General features: G+C 46.8%; 1 protein-coding gene across 1 annotated transcript in view; it reads left to right on the forward strand.

The window, feature by feature from the left end:
- The window catches only part of DHRS7 (dehydrogenase/reductase 7), an 88,905-nt gene that overhangs the window by 52,909 nt on the left and 19,200 nt on the right, over nucleotides 1-16,796 (forward strand). The window contains exons 4-5 of the mRNA XM_063947758.1: nucleotides 481-720; nucleotides 7,979-8,101. Coding sequence (XP_063803828.1) covers nucleotides 481-720; nucleotides 7,979-8,101 — 363 coding nt within the window. The remainder of the gene's footprint in view (nucleotides 1-480; nucleotides 721-7,978; nucleotides 8,102-16,796) is intronic.

Here is a 16,796-nt window from a genome sequence, read left to right on the forward strand (position 1 = left end):
TTACAGTTGAAGACAATATAGGACAAGTACAGGGCAACTAAGCATAACTACACCAGTAGATGACACTAAGATAAGTACCGAGGTGACTGAAAACGGCAGGATTTGGGGCAGTTGAGGATTATTAAAGTAAGAAAAAGGATAAGCACATGAGGGCACAGAGCCCTACTCGTGAGAGCTTACATTCTAAAGGGGAGGGGTAGACAGACAGGAGTGACACAGATGGGGTAGAGCCATTATTATGCCCTTATTATGAGGACTCACGCACGCACTCTCTCTCTCACTCACACTCTCTCTCACACACTCACACTCTCTCACTCACACTCTCTCACTCACACTCTCACACTCTGCAATATTGAGGCAATTTGCAGATCTTGCCAATGATATTCCATCCACAGTTACAACTCTTCTCTGTCAGATTTAGATGTAAATTGTTACAGCTCAGATACGTCCTTATTATTTTCTTTTTTCTTTTCTCCACAGATTGATGTTTTAGTGAATAATGGTGGACGGTCCCAGCGCTCACTGTTTGTGGATACAGAATTGGATGTTTATCAGGGGTTGATGGAAGTTAATTATCTGGGAACGGTTTCTCTAACTAAATATGTTGTTCCACATATGATTGGAAGGAGGAAAGGAAAGATTCTGACAATAAGCAGTATCACAGGCTTTGTCGGGGTGCCCCTATCTACTGGATATGCTGCTAGTAAGCATGCTCTGCAGGTACATTTTAAAAGTTGTGTGCGGTATGTTGGAGACTGTAGATGTCATGTGTTGATCAATCATACGTTTAATGAGTAGTAAAGCTTTCTCCACATGCAAGAGGTTTATGAATTTGGTTCAGAAGATTATAAGTGATCATTGCATTGAATTTGTACACACAACGCAATTCAGATATTAATAAAGTTGATACAAGCAGAAGACCGATCACCAGATTCTGATCCTTCAGTCTGGCCGTGCACTCGGCAATACATTTATTTTCAAGTACTGGAAAATCAAAATGAGTAATGGCGCTACCTAGTTAAACACCTTCTAAATAACAGCGAGTGATGAGAGCAACTATTGTACCAGACACACATGATGATGCTTTTCTTACATGGTAAGTATGGAATACTCAACGGATAAAAGATTCTTCTATGATTCTCTTGGCTGAATGTTGACCTTTTTATTGTCAGTTGACCTCGTAGGTACATTCCAAATAGGTTAAGACTACCACAATGTGTAATAAATTCTTTATAATGAAAATAGTTCACTGTGTTGTGATGTTTTATGTGCCAGAGTTGTCTCATTACAGTTCTCTGGAGTACAGTATTGTCATTCGGGGTGTACCAAACCTCACAGATATAAGGTGATTGGGACTCTTATAAAGGTATCTGTCATTTATGTGGATACGTGAAATGTTTGGTTGCTGGAGGTAGCATATCTCAGTATGAACTAATGTAGTCGGTCATATAAAGGTATCTTTATAGATGTTCGGATGTTACTCATGCATACCCGTACTCATGTAAAACAGTGTTTTGCCATTCATATAAAAGTTTTTTGTGTTGAAAAACGTCTTTCTCTAACGTCCTAGTGGATGCTGGGAACTCCATAAGGACCATGGGGAATAGCGGGCTCCGAAGGAGGCTGGGCACTCTAGAAAGATCTTAGACTACCTGGTGTGCACTGGCCCCTCCCACTATGACCCTCCTCCAAGCCTCAGTTAGATTTCGTGCCCGGCCGAGGTTGGATGCACACTAGGGGCTCTCCTGAGCTCTTAGAAAGTTATAGTCTTAGAATTTGTTATTTTCAGTGATACCTGCTGGCAACAGGCTCACTGCAGCGAGGGACTAAGGGGAGAAGAAGCGAACTCGCCTGCTTGCAGCCGGATTGGGCTTCTTAGGCTACTGGACACCATTAGCTCCAGAGGGATCGACCGCAGGCCCAGCCTTGATGTTCGGTCCAGGAGCCGCGCCGCCGTCCCCCTTACAGAGCCAGAAGCAAGAAGATGGTCCGGAAAATCGGCGGCATGAAGACTCTGTCTTCACCAAGGTAGCGCACAGCAATGCAGCTGTGCGCCATTGCTCCTCTCACACACTTCACACTCCGGTCACTGAGGGTGCAGGGCGCTGGGGGGGGGCGCCCTGAGGCAGCAATAAAAACACCTTGGCTGGCTAAAATACCTCAATATATGGCCCCAGGGGCTATATATGAGGTAAATACCCCTGCCAGAATTCCATAAAAAACGGGAGAATAGGCCGCGAAAAAGGGGCGGAGCCTATCTCCTCAGCACACTGGCGCCATTTTTCCCTCACAGCTCGGCTGGAGGGAAGCTCCCTGGCTCTTCCCTGCAATTCTACAGTACAGTAAGAGGGAAAAGAGAGGGGGGGCATTAAAATTGGCACTGTATACAGTATATTATATAAAAGCTATTAGGGACATAACTCAGTTAGTCCCTGTATATATATATATATAGCGCTCTGGTGTGTGCTGGCATACTCTTACTCTGTCCCCCCAAAGGGCTTTTGTGGGTCCTGTCCTCGTTTAGAGCATTCCCTGTGTGTCTGCGGTGTGTCGGTACGGCTGTGTCGACATGTTGAATGAGGAGGCTTATATGGTGACAGAACAGAGGCCGATATATGTGATGTCGCCCCCTGTGGGGCCGACACCAGAGTGGATGGATAGGTGAAAGGTATTAACCGACAGTGTCAACTCCTTACATAAAAGGGTGGATGACGTAACAGCTGTGGGACAGCCGGCTTCGCAGCCCGCGCCTGCCCAGGCGTCTCAAAGGCCATCAGGGGCTCAAAAACGCCCGCTCTCTCAGATGGCAGACACAGATGTCGACACGGAGTCTGACTCCAGTGGAGACATATACACAATCCACTAGGAACATCCGTGACGTGATCCCGGCAATAAAAAATGTGTTATACATTTCTGACTTTAACCCAAGCACCTCTAAAAATGGGTTTTAGGTTTGGGGAGAAAAAACAGGCAGTGTTTTGTTCCCCCATCAGATGAATAAATGAAGTGTGTGAAAGCGTGGGTTCCCCCGTTAAGAAACTGGTAATTTATAAAAAGTTACTGATGGCGTACCCTTTCCCGCCAGGTGGATAAGTTACGCTGGGAGATATCCCCTAGGGTGGATAAGGCGCTCACACGTTTGTCAAAAAAGGTGGCACTGCCGTCTTAGGATACGGCCACTTTAATAGGTACCTGTTGATAAAAAACAGGAGGCTATCCTGAAGTCTGTATTTACACACTCAGGTACTAGACTGAGACCTGCAGATAGTGCTGCTGCAGCGTGGTCGGTGACCCTGTCAAACAGGGATACTAGTTGGCAAACATAAAAACATATTAAAGACGTCGTCTTATATATGGGGGATGCACAGAGGGATATTTTGCCGGCTGGCATCCAAAATAAATGTAATGTCCATTCTGTCAGGAGGGTATTAGAGACCTGTCACTGGACAGGTGATGCTGACTTAAAACGCATAGAGAGCCTTATAAGGGTGAGGAATTATTTGGGGTTGGTCTCTGGGACCTCGTATCCACAGCAACTGCTGGGAAGAAATAATTTTACTTCAGGTTTCCTCACAGACAAAGGTACAGTCCTTTCGGCTTCAGAAAAGCAAGCGGGTCAAATGGCGCTTCCTTTCTGTACAGAGACAAGGGTAGAGGGAAAAAAGCTGCACCAGTCAGCCTGTTCCCAGAATCAAGATTCTTCCCCCGCCTCCTGTGAGGCCACACCATGACGCGGGTGCTCCACAGGTGTAGCCAGGTACGGTGGGGGGGCCGTCTCAAAAATTTCAGCAATTAGTGGGCTCGCTCACAGGTGGATCCCTGTTTCTTTCAAGTAATATTTCAGGGGTACAAGCTGGAATTCGAGATGTCTCCCCCCAGCCGTTTCCTAAAATATGCCTTGCTGACAACTCCCTCAGGCAGGGAGGCTGTGCTAGAGGCAATTAATAAGCGGTATTCCCAGCAGGTAATACTCAAGGTGCCCCTACTTCAACAAGGACGGGGTTACTATTCCACACGGGTTGGGGTACCGAAACCGCATGGTTCGGTGTGACCCATTTTATATTTAAAATCCTTGAACACAAAAATTCAAGTTCAAGATGGAATCGCTCAGGGCGGTTATTCCAAGCCTGGACGAGGGGGATTACATGGTATCCTGGGACATCAAGGATGCTTACCTGCATGTCCCCATTTACCATCCTCGCCAGGAGTACCTCAGATTTGTGGTACAGGATTACCATTACCAAGTCCAGACACTGCCGTTTGGACTGTACATGGCACCGAGGGTGTTTTATCAAGGTAATGGCCGAAATGTTGATACTCCTTCAAAAAAAGGGAGTTGTAATTATCCCGTACTTGGACAATCTCGTTATAAGGGCGAGGTCCAAGGAGCAGTTGGTAGTCGGGGTAGCACTATTTTGGAAAGTGCTACAACAGCATGGTTGGATTCTAAACAGTCCAAAGTCACAGCTGGTTCCTATGACACGTCTACTGTTCCTGGGGATGGTTCTGGACATAAACCAGAAATAGTGTTTCTCCCGGAGGAGAAAGCCAAGGAGTTGTCATCTCTAGTCAGAGACCTCCTGAAGCCAAAATAGGTAGCGGTGCATCATTGCACGCGAGTCCTGGGAAAAATGGTAGCTTCCTACGAAGCAATCCCATTAGGCAGGTTCCATACAAGAACTTTTCAGAGGGACCTGTTGGACAAGTGGTCCGGATCGCATCTTCCGATGCATAGGCTGATAACCCTGTCTCCAAGGACCAGGGTATCTCTACTGTGGTGGCTGCAGAGTGCCCATCTTCAAGAGGGCTGCAGGTTCGGCATACAGGACTAGGTCCTAGTGACCATGGATTCCAGCCTTTGAGGCTGGGAGGCAGTCACACAGGGAAGAAATTTCCAGGGACTTTGGTCAAGTCAGGTTATTTCCCTACACATAAATATTCTGGACCTGAGGGCCATTTACAATGCCCTGAGGCCGGCAAGGCCTCTGCTTCAAAACCAGCCGGTACTGATCCAATCAGACAACATCACGGCAGTCGCCCATGTAAACCAACAGGGCGGCACAAGAAGCAGGATGGCGATGGCAGAAGCCACAAGGATTCTCCGATAGGCGGAAAATCATGTGTTAGCACTGTCAGCAGTGTTCATTCCCGGAGTGGACAACTGGGAAGCAGATCTTCTCAACAGACACGACCTCCACCCGGGAGAATGGGGACTTCCTCCAGAAGTCTTCCAATAGGATTGTACACCATTGGGAAAGGCCACAGGTGGACATGATGGCGTCCCGCCTCAACAAAAAGCTATGAAAGATATTGCACCGGGTCAAGGGACCCTCAGGCGATAGCTATGGACGCTCTGGTAACACCGTGGGTGTACCAGTCGGTTTATGTGTTCTCCCCTCTGCTCTCATACCAAAGGTACTGAGAATAATAAGAAGGCGAGGAGTAAGAACGATACTCGTGGATGGCCAAGAAGAGCTTGGTACCCAGAACTTCAAGAATTTATATCAGAGGACCCATGGCCTCTGCCACTCAGACAGGACCTGCGGCAGCAGGGGCCCTGTCTGTTCCAAGACTTACCGCGGCTGCGTTTGTCGGCATGGCGGTTGAACGCCGGATCCTGAAGGAAAAGGGCATTCCGGAGGAAGTCATTCCTACGCTTACTAAAGCCAGGAAAGAGGTTACAGCAACTCATTATCACCGCATATGGCGAAAATATGTTGCATGGTGTGAGGCCGAAAGGGCCCCAACAGAGGAATTTCAACTAGGTCGATTTCTGCATTTCCTGCAAGCAGGAGTGACTATGGGCCTTAAATTGGGTTCCATTAAGGTACAGATCTCGGCTCTGTCGATTTTCTTTCAAAAAGAACTAGCTTCAGTACCTGAAGTTCAGACATTTATAAAAGGAGTGCTGCAGAGTCAGCCCCCGTTTGTGCCTCCTGTGGCACCTTGGGATCTCAACGTGGTGTTGAGTTTCTTAAAATCACATTGGTTTGAACCACTAAAAACCGTGGATCTGAAATATCTCACGTGGAAGGTGGTTATGTTATTGGCCTTGGCTTCTGCCAGGCGAGTATCAAAGTTGGCGGCTTTGTCTTGTAAAAGCCCTTATTTGATTTTCCATATGGATAGGGCAGAATTGAGGACTCGTCCCCAGTTTCTCCCAAAGGTGGTGTCAGCGTTTCACCTGAACCAGCCTATTGTGGTGCCTAGGCTACTAGGGACTTGGAGGACTCCAAGTTGCTAGACGTTGTCAGGGCACTGAAAATATGTTTCCAGAACGGCTAGAGTCAGAAAATCTGACTCGCTGTTTATCCTATATGCACCTAACAAGCTGGGTGCTCCTGCTTCTAAGCAGACTATTGCTCGTTGGATTTGTAGTACAATTCAGCTTGCACATACTGTGGCAGGCCTGCCACAGCCAAAATCTGTCAATGCCCATTCCACAAGGAAGGTGGGCTCATCTTGGGCGGCTGCCCGAGAGGTCTCGGCTTTACAACTTTGCCGAGCAGCTACTTGGTCAGGGGCAAACACGTTTGCAAAATTCTACAAATTTGATACCCTGGCTGAGGAGGACCTGGAGTTCTCTCATTCAGTGCTGCAGAGTCATCCGCACTCTCCCGCCCGTTTGGGAGCTTTGGTATAATCCCCATGGTCCTTACGGAGTTCCCAGCATCCACTAGGACGTTAGAGAAAATAAGAATTTACTCACCGGTAATTCTATTTCTCGTAGTCCGTAGTGGATGCTGGGCGCCCATCCCAAGTGCGGTTTATCTGCAATACTTGTACATAGTTATTGTTAACTAAATCGGGTTATTGTTGAGCCATCTGTTGAGAGGCTCTATTGTTTCATACTGTTAACTGTGTTTCATATCACGAGTTGTACGGTGTGATTGGTGTGGCTGGTATGAGTCTTACCCGGGATTCAGAATCCTTCCTTATTGTGTACGCTCGTCCGGGCACAGTACCTAACTGAGGCTTGGAGGAGGGTCATAGTGGGAGGGGCCAGTGCACACCAGGTAGTCTAAGATCTTTCTAGAGTGCCCAGCCTCCTTCGGAGCCCGCTATTCCCCATGGTCCTTACGGAGTTCCCAGCATCCACTACGGACTTCGAGAAATAGAATTACCGGTGAGTAAATTCTTATTTTTTTCCAGATGGGAGCATGGCGTCCATACTGGACAGGATCTCCTGATCCAACGTGTTTCAAGAGATGTGATCTTTTTGAAAGCATGCCTTTTATATCATTGACTAAAACAGATTATACTGTAAGCAACTGTACACTTCACGTATCCCCATAAGATGAAAGATATCTTTATAAGAGTCCCTCTACACCTTACAGTATATCTGTGAGTTTTGGTACACCCCGATTGTAAATACTGTACTCCAGACAACTGTAATGAGACAACTTTTGCACATAAAACATCACAAAATAATGAACTATTTATGTTAAAAGGAATTTATCACACATTGTGGTATTCTTCACTTATTTTGCATATGATGACAACCAACAGATAAAAGGTCAACATTCCAACCAAGATAGTCCTAGAATAATGTTTTTTTCGATAAGTAATCCCTACATACCATATAAGAAAAGCATCATCGTGTTTCTGGTACCATTGTTGATCTCATCACTTGCTGTGATTCAGAAGGTGTTTAACTAGGTAGCGCCATTGGTCACACCACGAAACCTCTTTTTATGGAAATTCATAGAATCTTAAGGATAACTTCTGTGTGTGGTGATACAAGTCTGCAACCTTTTAGTGAAGTGCCTAAAATTCCCCAATATCCACATATGTCTGAAATGTTTTGATTCCATCCTTTAATGTATATTCTGCTTAGCGATAAATGTATGAACGTGTTAAGTTAATTGAATATTATTTCATCTCAGCTGAAATTAGTGGTGTGGATGCTTTAAGTTTAGGTTTTCATTAAAAAAAATAAAAATGTAAAAAATGTATCTTGTGGGGTCTTGTTTTGCAGGGATTTTTCAATAGCCTTCGAATTGAACTGGGGGGTTATCCAGACATTACTGTTAGCATCATATGTCCAGGACCAGTTCAATCCAAAATAGTGGAAAACGCTTTCACGCAACAGAGGGATCAGGTAACTTGTCTTGTACACTTCCCCATGCTAATGTCTTTAATGTACTTTACAGGTCACTGATTCTCCACCTAACCATAGTACAGTACTTCCAACAGGTCACAAGCTTGTCCTGCTTCTTCGATCAAAGCCATCTCAAGGACAAACTACTGAGCAATTTGCCTTAAGCCTCAAAGGTAGCATATACCAAAAAGGGGTCTATTTACTAAGCCTTGGATGGATATAAAGTCGCCGAAGATGAAGTACCAGCCAATCGGCTCCTACCTGTCATGCTGTGTTTGAAAAATAAGTTAGGAGCTGATTGGCTGGGACTTTATCTCCATTCACGGCTTAGTAAGTAGACCCCCCGAAATGACCAAATTATTGGGTTAAAATGATTATATGCCAAGTTGTTCTATCGGGAAGAAGGGAAGCATATAACATAACAATATGGGGGGAATGTAATAAGGACAAACAACGATTTTGCTGCAGGATTTATATTGGCAAACCGACCAGGTTTTACGTTTAAAACAAATTGCTGCTTTAAATCCTGCAGAAAAATCTCTCAAAAATCGTCACATTTAGAAATTCTGACACCTCCCCCCCCCCCCCCCCCCCCCCCCTTTTTCATGTACTTCAAGGGTTTTTCATCCAACAATCATTCTTTTCAAAAATTTAAGTGTTTTGTCTTGTTGACACAAGCAGGGTACACACAAATAGATTTATTGTACAATATATTGTTCCAGGGCGAATTGATATGATATAGCATATGGATTGTATAGTGTGTACAACCGAACGTGCGTGTGTGGCGATCATTCTTCTCCTCTTCCCATCTGATATGCTGCCCGTCATATGGGACATGGTAATGAACAACAGCATGCAGTTACATGCACGCTGTAGTGATACACCGTTGAACATCGTGTTGTGCATTGTGTAGGAAGCGCTCAATGCATTGTCTGTCTGTCTGTCTGTCTGTCTGTCTGTCTGTCTGTCTATCTAATTATTTATATATTTCTGCAGCGGGGAACACAGTGTTCCACAGGGAATACATCGGGGTGTAGAGTTGGATCTTGATGCGGAGGCACCAGCAGGCTAAAGCTTTGACCTTTCCCAGGATGCATTGCATGGCCTCCTCCTATAACCCCGCCTTCAGACACTGGAGCTCGGTTTGTAAGTTGGTGCCTGCAGTGCAGGCAGCTAACAGGGAGTTTGTATATCAAGTGTGAGCGCACTAATACAATTGTGAACATCTAATTTAATCAAAGGCTGCTGGTTTAATAAAAATACCTTTTTCTCTGACGTCCTAGTGGATGCTGGGAACTCCGTAAGGACCATGGGGAATAGCGGCTCCGCAGGAGACTGGGCACAAAAGTAAAGCTTTAGGACTACCTGGTGTGCACTGGCTCCTCCCCCTATGACCCTCCTCCAAGCCTCAGTTAGATTTTTGTGCCCGGCCGAGAAGGGTGCATTCTAGGAGGCTCTCCTGAGTTTCTTAGTAAAAGTTTAGTTTTAGGTTTTTTATTTTCAGTGAGACCTGCTTGCAACAGGCTCACTGCATCGAGGGACTAAGGGGAGAAGAAGCGAACCTGCCTGCTTGCAGCCAGCTTGGGCTTCTTGGCTACTGGACACCATTAGCTCCAGAGGGACCGAACACAGGCCCAGCCTCGGAGTCCGGTCCCAGAGCCGCGCCGCCGGCCCCCTTACAGAGCCAGAAGCAAGAAGAGGTCCGGAAAATCGGCGGCAGAAGACATCAGTCTTCACCAAGGTAGCGCACAGCACTGCAGCTGTGCGCCATTGCTCCTCATACACACTTCACACTCCGGTCACTGAGGGTGCAGGGCGCTGGGGGGGGGGGCGCCCTGAGAAGCAATAAAAACACCTTGGCTGGCAAAAATTACATCACATATAGCTCCAGGGCTATATGGATGTATATTAACCCCTGCCAGATTACAGATAAAAGCGGGAGAAAAGTCCGCCGAGAAGGGGGCGGAGCCTATCTCCTCAGCACACTGGCGCCATTTTCCCTCACAGCCCCGCTGGAAGGACGTCTCCCTGACTCTCCCCTGCAGTCCTGCACTACAGAAAAGGGTTAAAAAGAGAGGGGGGGCACTAATTAGGCGCAGTATAAATAAAACCAGCTATAAGGGGAAAAACACTTCTATAAGGTTATCCCTGTATATATATATATATATATATATATATATATATATATAGCGCTCTGGTGTGTGCTGGCATACTCTCCCTCTGTCTCCCCAAAGGGCTAGTGGGGTCCTGTCCTCTATCAGAGCATTCCCTGTGTGTGTGCTGTGTGTCGGTACGATTGTGTCGACATGTATGAGGAGGAAAATGGTGTGGAGGCGGAGCAATTGCCTGTAATGGAGATGTCACCCCCTAGGGAGTCGACACCTGAGTGGCTGAGCTTATGGAAGGAATTACGTGACAGTGTCAGCTCTTTACAAAAGACAGTAGATGACATGAGACAGCCGGCTACTCAGCTCGTGCCTGTCCAGGCGTCTCAAAAGCCATCAGGGGCTCTAAAACGCCCGTTACCTCAGATGGCAGATACAGACGCCGACACGGATACTGACTCCAGTGTCGACGATGAAGAGACGAATGTGACTTCCAGTAGGGCCACACGTTACAGGATTGATGCTATGAAAAATGTTTTACATATTTCTGATAATACAAGTACCACTAAAAAGGGTATTATGTTGGTAAAAAATGCCTGTAGTTTTTCCTGCATCTGAGGAATTAAATGCAGTGTGTGATGAAGCGTGGGTTTCCCCCGATAAAAAACTGATAATTCCTAAAAGGTTATTAGCTCATACCCCATCCCGCCAGAGGATAGGGCACGTTGGGAAACACCCCATAAGGTGGATAAAGCGCTCACACGTTTGTCTAAACAGGTGGCACTACCGTCTCCTGATACGGCTGCCCTTAAGGAACCTGCTGACAGAAAGCAGGAGAATATCCTAAAATGTATATACACTCACACGGGTGTTATACTGCGACCAACAATCGCCTCAGCCTGGATGTGCAGTGCTGGGGTGGCTTGGTCGGATTCCCTGACTGACAATATTGATACCCTAGATAGGGACAGTATATTACTGACTATAGAGCATTTGAAAGATGCATTTCTATATATGCGTGATGCACAGAGGGATATTTGCCGACTGGCATCAAGAGTAAGTGCGCTGTCCATTTCTGCCAGAAGAGGGTTATGGACGAGGCAGTGGTCAGGTGATGCTGATTCCAAAAGGCATATGGAAGTATTGCCTTATAAAGGGGAGGAGTTATTTGGAGTAGGTCTATCAGACCTGGTGGCCACGGCAACTGCTGGGAAATCCACATTTTTACCCCAGGTAGCCTTTCAACACAAGAAGACGCCGTATTATCAGGCGCAGTCCTTTCGGCCCCATAAGGGCAAGCGGGCAAAAGGCTCCTCATTTCTGCCCCGTGGCAGAGGGAGAGGAAAAAGGCTGCAGCAAATCAGCCAGTTCCCAAGAACAGAAGCCCTCTCCCATTTCTGCCAAGTCCTCAGCATGACGCTGGGGCTTTACAAGCGGACTCAGGCACTCCCCCTCGCCGTTTCCTAAAGTCTGCTTTAATGACGTCTCCCTCCGACAGGGAGGCGGTATTGGAAGCCATTCACAAGCTGTATTCCCAGCAGGTGATAATCAAGGTACCCCTCCTGCAACAGGGAAAGGGGTATTATTCCACGCTGTTTGTGGTACCGAAGCCGGACGGCTCGGTGAGACCTATTTTAAATCTGAAATCCTTGAACACTTACATACACAGATTCAAATTCAAGATGGAGTCACTCAGAGCGGTGATTGCGAACTTGGAAGAAGGGGATTATATGGTGTCTTTGGACATCAAGGATGCTTACCTCCATGTCCCAATTTACCCTTCTCACCAAGGGTACCTCAGGTTTTTGGTACAGAACTGTCACTATCAGTTTCAGACGCTGCCGTTTGGTTTGTCCACGGCACCCCGGGTCCTTACCAAGGTAATGGCCGAAATGATGATACTCCTTCGAAGGAAGGGAGTTTGTTATCCCGTACTTGGACGATCTCCTGATAAGGGCAAGATCCAGGGAACAATTGGTAGTCGGGGTAGCACTATCTCAAGTAGTGTTGCGGCAGCACGGTTGGATTCTCAATATTCCAAAATCGCAGCTGATCCCGACGACACGTCTTCTATTCCTAGGGATGATCCTGGACACAGTCCAGAAAAAGGTGTTTCTCCCGGAGGAGAAAGCCAGGGAGTTATCCGAACTAGTCAGAAACCTCCTAAAGCCAGGCCAAGTGTCAGTGCATCAATGCACAAGGGTCCTGGGAAAAATTGTGGCTTCCTACGAAGCAATCCCATTCGGCAGATTCCACGCAAGAACTTTCCAGTGGGACCTGGTGGACAAATGGTCCGGATCGCATCTTCAGATGCATCAGCGGATAACCCTGTCACCAAAGACAAGGGTGTCTCTCCTGTGGTGGTTGCAGAGTGCTCATCTTCTAGAGGGCCGCAGATTCGGCATTCAGGACTGGGTCCTGGTGACCACGGATGCCAGCCTGCGAGGCTGGGGAGCAGTCACACAGGGAAGAAATTTCCAGGGCTTGTGGTCAAGCCTGGAGACATCACTTCACATAAATATCCTGGAGCTGAGGGCCATTTACAATGCCCTAAGCCAAGCAAGACCTCTGCTTCAAGGTCAGCCGGTGCTGATCCAGTCGGACAACATCACGACAGTCGCCCACGTGAACAGACAGGGTGGCACAAGAAGCAGGAGGGCAATGGCAGAAGCTGCAAGGATTCTTCGCTGGGCGGAAAATCATGTGATAGCACTGTCAGCAGTGTTCATTCCGGGAGTGGACAACTGGGAAGCAGACTTCCTCAGCAGGCACGACCTCCACCCGGGAGAGTGGAGACTTCACCCAGAAGTCTTCCACATGATTGTAAACCGTTGGTAAGAACCAAAGGTGGACATGATGGCGTCCCGCCTCAACAAAAAATTGGACAGGTATTGCACCAGGTCAAGGGACCCTCAGGCAATAGCTGTGGACGCTCTGGTAACACCATGGGTGTACCAGTCAGTGTATGTGTTCCCTCCTCTGCCTCTCACACCCAAGGTACTGAGAATTATAAGACGGAGAGGAGTAAGAACTATACTCGTGGCTCCGGATTGGCCAAGATGGACTTGGTACCCGGAACTTCAAGAGATGCTCACAGAGGACCCGTGGCCTCTACCACTAAGAAGGGACCTGCTTCAGCAAGGACCCTGTCTGTTCCAAGACTTATCGCGCCTGCGTTTGACGGCATGGCGGTTGAACGCCGGATCCTGAAGGAAAAAGGCATTCAGGAAGAAGTCAGTCCTACCCTGATCAAAGCCAGGAAGGATGTGACCACAAAGCATTATCACCGCATTTGGCGGAAATATGTTGCATGGTGCGAGGCCAGGAAGGCCCCAACGGAGGAATTTCAACTGGGTCGATTCCTGCATTTCCTGCAAACAGGAGTGTCTATGGGCCTAAAATTAGAATCCATTAAGGTTCAGATTTCGGCCCTGTCGATTTTCTTCCAGAAAGAACTGGCTTCAGTTCCTGAAGTTCAGACGTTTGTCAAAGGGGTGCTGCATATAGAGCCTCCTTTTGTGCCTCCAGTGGCACCTTGGGATCTCAATGTAGTTTTGGGGTTCCTAAAATCACATTGGTTTGAACCACTTAAATCTGTGGATTTGAAATATCTCACGTGGAAAGTGGTCATGTGTTAGCCCTGGCTTCGGCCAGGCGCGTGTCAGAATTGGCGGCTTTATCCTGTAAAAGCCCTTATCTGATTTTCCATTCGGACAGGGCGGAATTGAGGACTCGTACTCCGTTTCTCCCTAAGGTGGTGTCAGCGTTTCACCTGAACCAGCCTATTGTGGTGCCTGTGGCTACTAGGGATTTGGAGGACTCCAAGTTGCTGGACGTAGTCAAGGCCCTGAAAATATGTTTCCAGGACGGCTGGAGTCAGAAAATCTGACTCGCTGTTTATCCTGTATGCACCCAACAAGCTGGGTGCTCCTGCTTCTAAGCAGACTATTGCTCGTTGGATTTGTAGTACAATTCAGCTTGCACATTCTGTGGCAGGCCTGCCACAGCCAAAATCTGTAAAAGCCCATTCCACAAGGAAGGTGGGCTCATCTTGGGCGGCTGTCCGAGGGGTCTCGGCTTTACAACTTTGCCGAGCAGCTACTTGGTCAGAAGCAAACACGTTTGCTAAATTCTACAAATTTGATACCCTGGCTGAGGAGGACCTGGAGTTCTCTCATTCGGTGCTGCAGAGTCATCCGCACTCTCCCGCCCGTTTGGGAGCTTTGGTATAATCCCCATGGTCCTTACGGAGTTCCCAGCATCCACTAGGACGTCAGAGAAAATAAGATTTTACTCACCGGTAAATCTATTTCTCGTAGTCCGTAGTGGATGCTGGGCGCCCATCCCAAGTGCGGATTGTCTGCAATACTTGTACATAGTTATTGTTAACTAAATCGGGTTATTGTTGTTGTGAGCCATCTTTCCAGAGGCTCCTCTGTTATCATGCTGTTAACTGGGTTCAGATCACAGGTTGTACGGTGTGATTGGTGTGGCTGGTATGAGTCTTACCCGGGATTCAATATCCTTCCTTTTTGTGTACGCTCGTCCGGGCACAGTATCCTAACTGAGGCTTGGAGGAGGGTCATAGGGGGAGGAGCCAGTGCACACCAGGTAGTCCTAAAGCTTTACTTTTGTGCCCAGTCTCCTGCGGAGCCGCTATTCCCCATGGTCCTTACGGAGTTCCCAGCATCCACTTAGGACGTTAGAGAAATAGAATTATCGGTAAGTAAATTCTTAATATTTATCTCCTAAAAACAATGAATTATATAAACTTTTATCAAAACATCTCAATAAGATAACAATCAAGACTGAAAGGAAAATAAATACAATATAAAATATATGCGCTCTAGCCAATTGGACTTTTATGTTCGTAAATGGCATGCATACCGGTATATTAGTTTGTTAGAAAAAACACAGCACAATTCTTTTCGTATAGTCCTGCTGGTTAGTATAGCTGTTATTTCCCTCCAAGGGACTTATCAGTATCAACGTTGGAAAGCTGTTAAATAACCATGACTTGTATTAAGAAAAAGAGTTACAGTCCCGTACTGTTTACTGCTGGGATACTTGTTCACTTTGGCAGTTTTGTTCAGGCAATGATGCTAGCAGCAGTTATATAATTTCATAATGTGATGCTGGTGTTTACTTGTTCCCCGGCATGACACTCCTACGGGCAATGCTTACCCCTCCACACTGCGGCGGTTCTGATGTCTTGTGCCTGACTTGGGGTACCGGCTTGGTGCAGCTGTCTCCGGCTGAGCACGAGACGCTGTAGCGTGTGGTGTAGCAGGGAGCGCTTGGTCGCGGACCGCGACTTCCGGGTTTTTCGGAGCTTCCGGTGCGTTCCACCTGACGTTTTCTACGTCTAGGTGATCTTCCTCATATGCTATTCAGAGATAACATATATTTGATGTTATCTCTGAATAGCATATGAGGAAGATTAAAGATATTGCACTAAGTTGACGATATTCCTCTATCAACTTCAAAGATGGAGTATTCGAAGAGAAATTACATCATTTTGTCTGTGTAATATGATGGACATGCTTCTTTGCTTCTGTACATTTTAATACATTTTTATGAAAGAACAGTTCATGTTTATGTTTTAAAATCAATGTTAATTGTGAAACCCACTGGGTTCCCTGTATTTATAGGTTAAAATAACCTTTGGGCGCCTTCTCCTTTGTATTTCAGTCACTCTATACACCACTTAAATCCTCTGTTTGTGATCTGCATTGCAGTCACACTCCACAGGGTTTTATTTGTCAGGTACTGTGTCTGGCTATATTGTACTGTTACACCCTAGAGCTACATTCTCCAATAATGTCCGTCACAGGGCGGGAGATCAGTGGCTTATCCTGCATCATGCAGTGCTGACGCCGTGGATTTATCTGAGGAAAATATTCCAGCTGAGGGTCCAGGTCAGAACTGCACCCACCCCAACTTCAGAAGCATGTACCTCAACAATATATGGTAGCTCGGGGTTAGTGTGTCTCAGAACGGGAGCAGTTACAAAGACCTGTTTCAACGCTTGGAACGCATATTCCGCCTGTGGTGACCATTTAGATGGATCAGCACCCTTTCTCGTCAGTGCCACAAAGGGAGTGACCAATTCCGAGAAGGCGTGAATAAAGAGTCTGTATTAGTTGGCAAAACCCAAAAACCTCTGATGTGCCTTTAGGTTCGTGGGTTGGGCCCAATCCAAGACTGCCTGGAGTTTTTTGGGTTCCATAAAAAAAAAACGCCAGGCGAAATGATATATCCAAGGAAGGACACCTCTGTGACATCAAATTCGCACTTTGGCATACAGATAATTCTCCCACAACTTTTGGAGCACCTGCCGAACATGGAGATGATGTTGTTCAGGGGACTCTGAATAGATAAGTGTCATCCAAGTATACCACCACGAATCTCCTCAGGAAGTCGCAGAGGACATCATTTATCAGATCCTGGAACACTGCGGGGGCATTAGAAAGACCAAACGGCATCACGAGGTATTCATAGTGACTGGATTGTGTACTAAAAGCCTTTTTCCACTCATTCCCAGATCTTATTCGGATGAGGTTGTATTCTCCCCTGAGGTCCCCTGCGGT

The sequence above is a fragment of the Pseudophryne corroboree genome, chromosome 12, assembly GCF_028390025.1.
Source record: "Pseudophryne corroboree isolate aPseCor3 chromosome 12, aPseCor3.hap2, whole genome shotgun sequence".
Classification (NCBI taxonomy): domain Eukaryota; kingdom Metazoa; phylum Chordata; class Amphibia; order Anura; family Myobatrachidae; genus Pseudophryne; species Pseudophryne corroboree.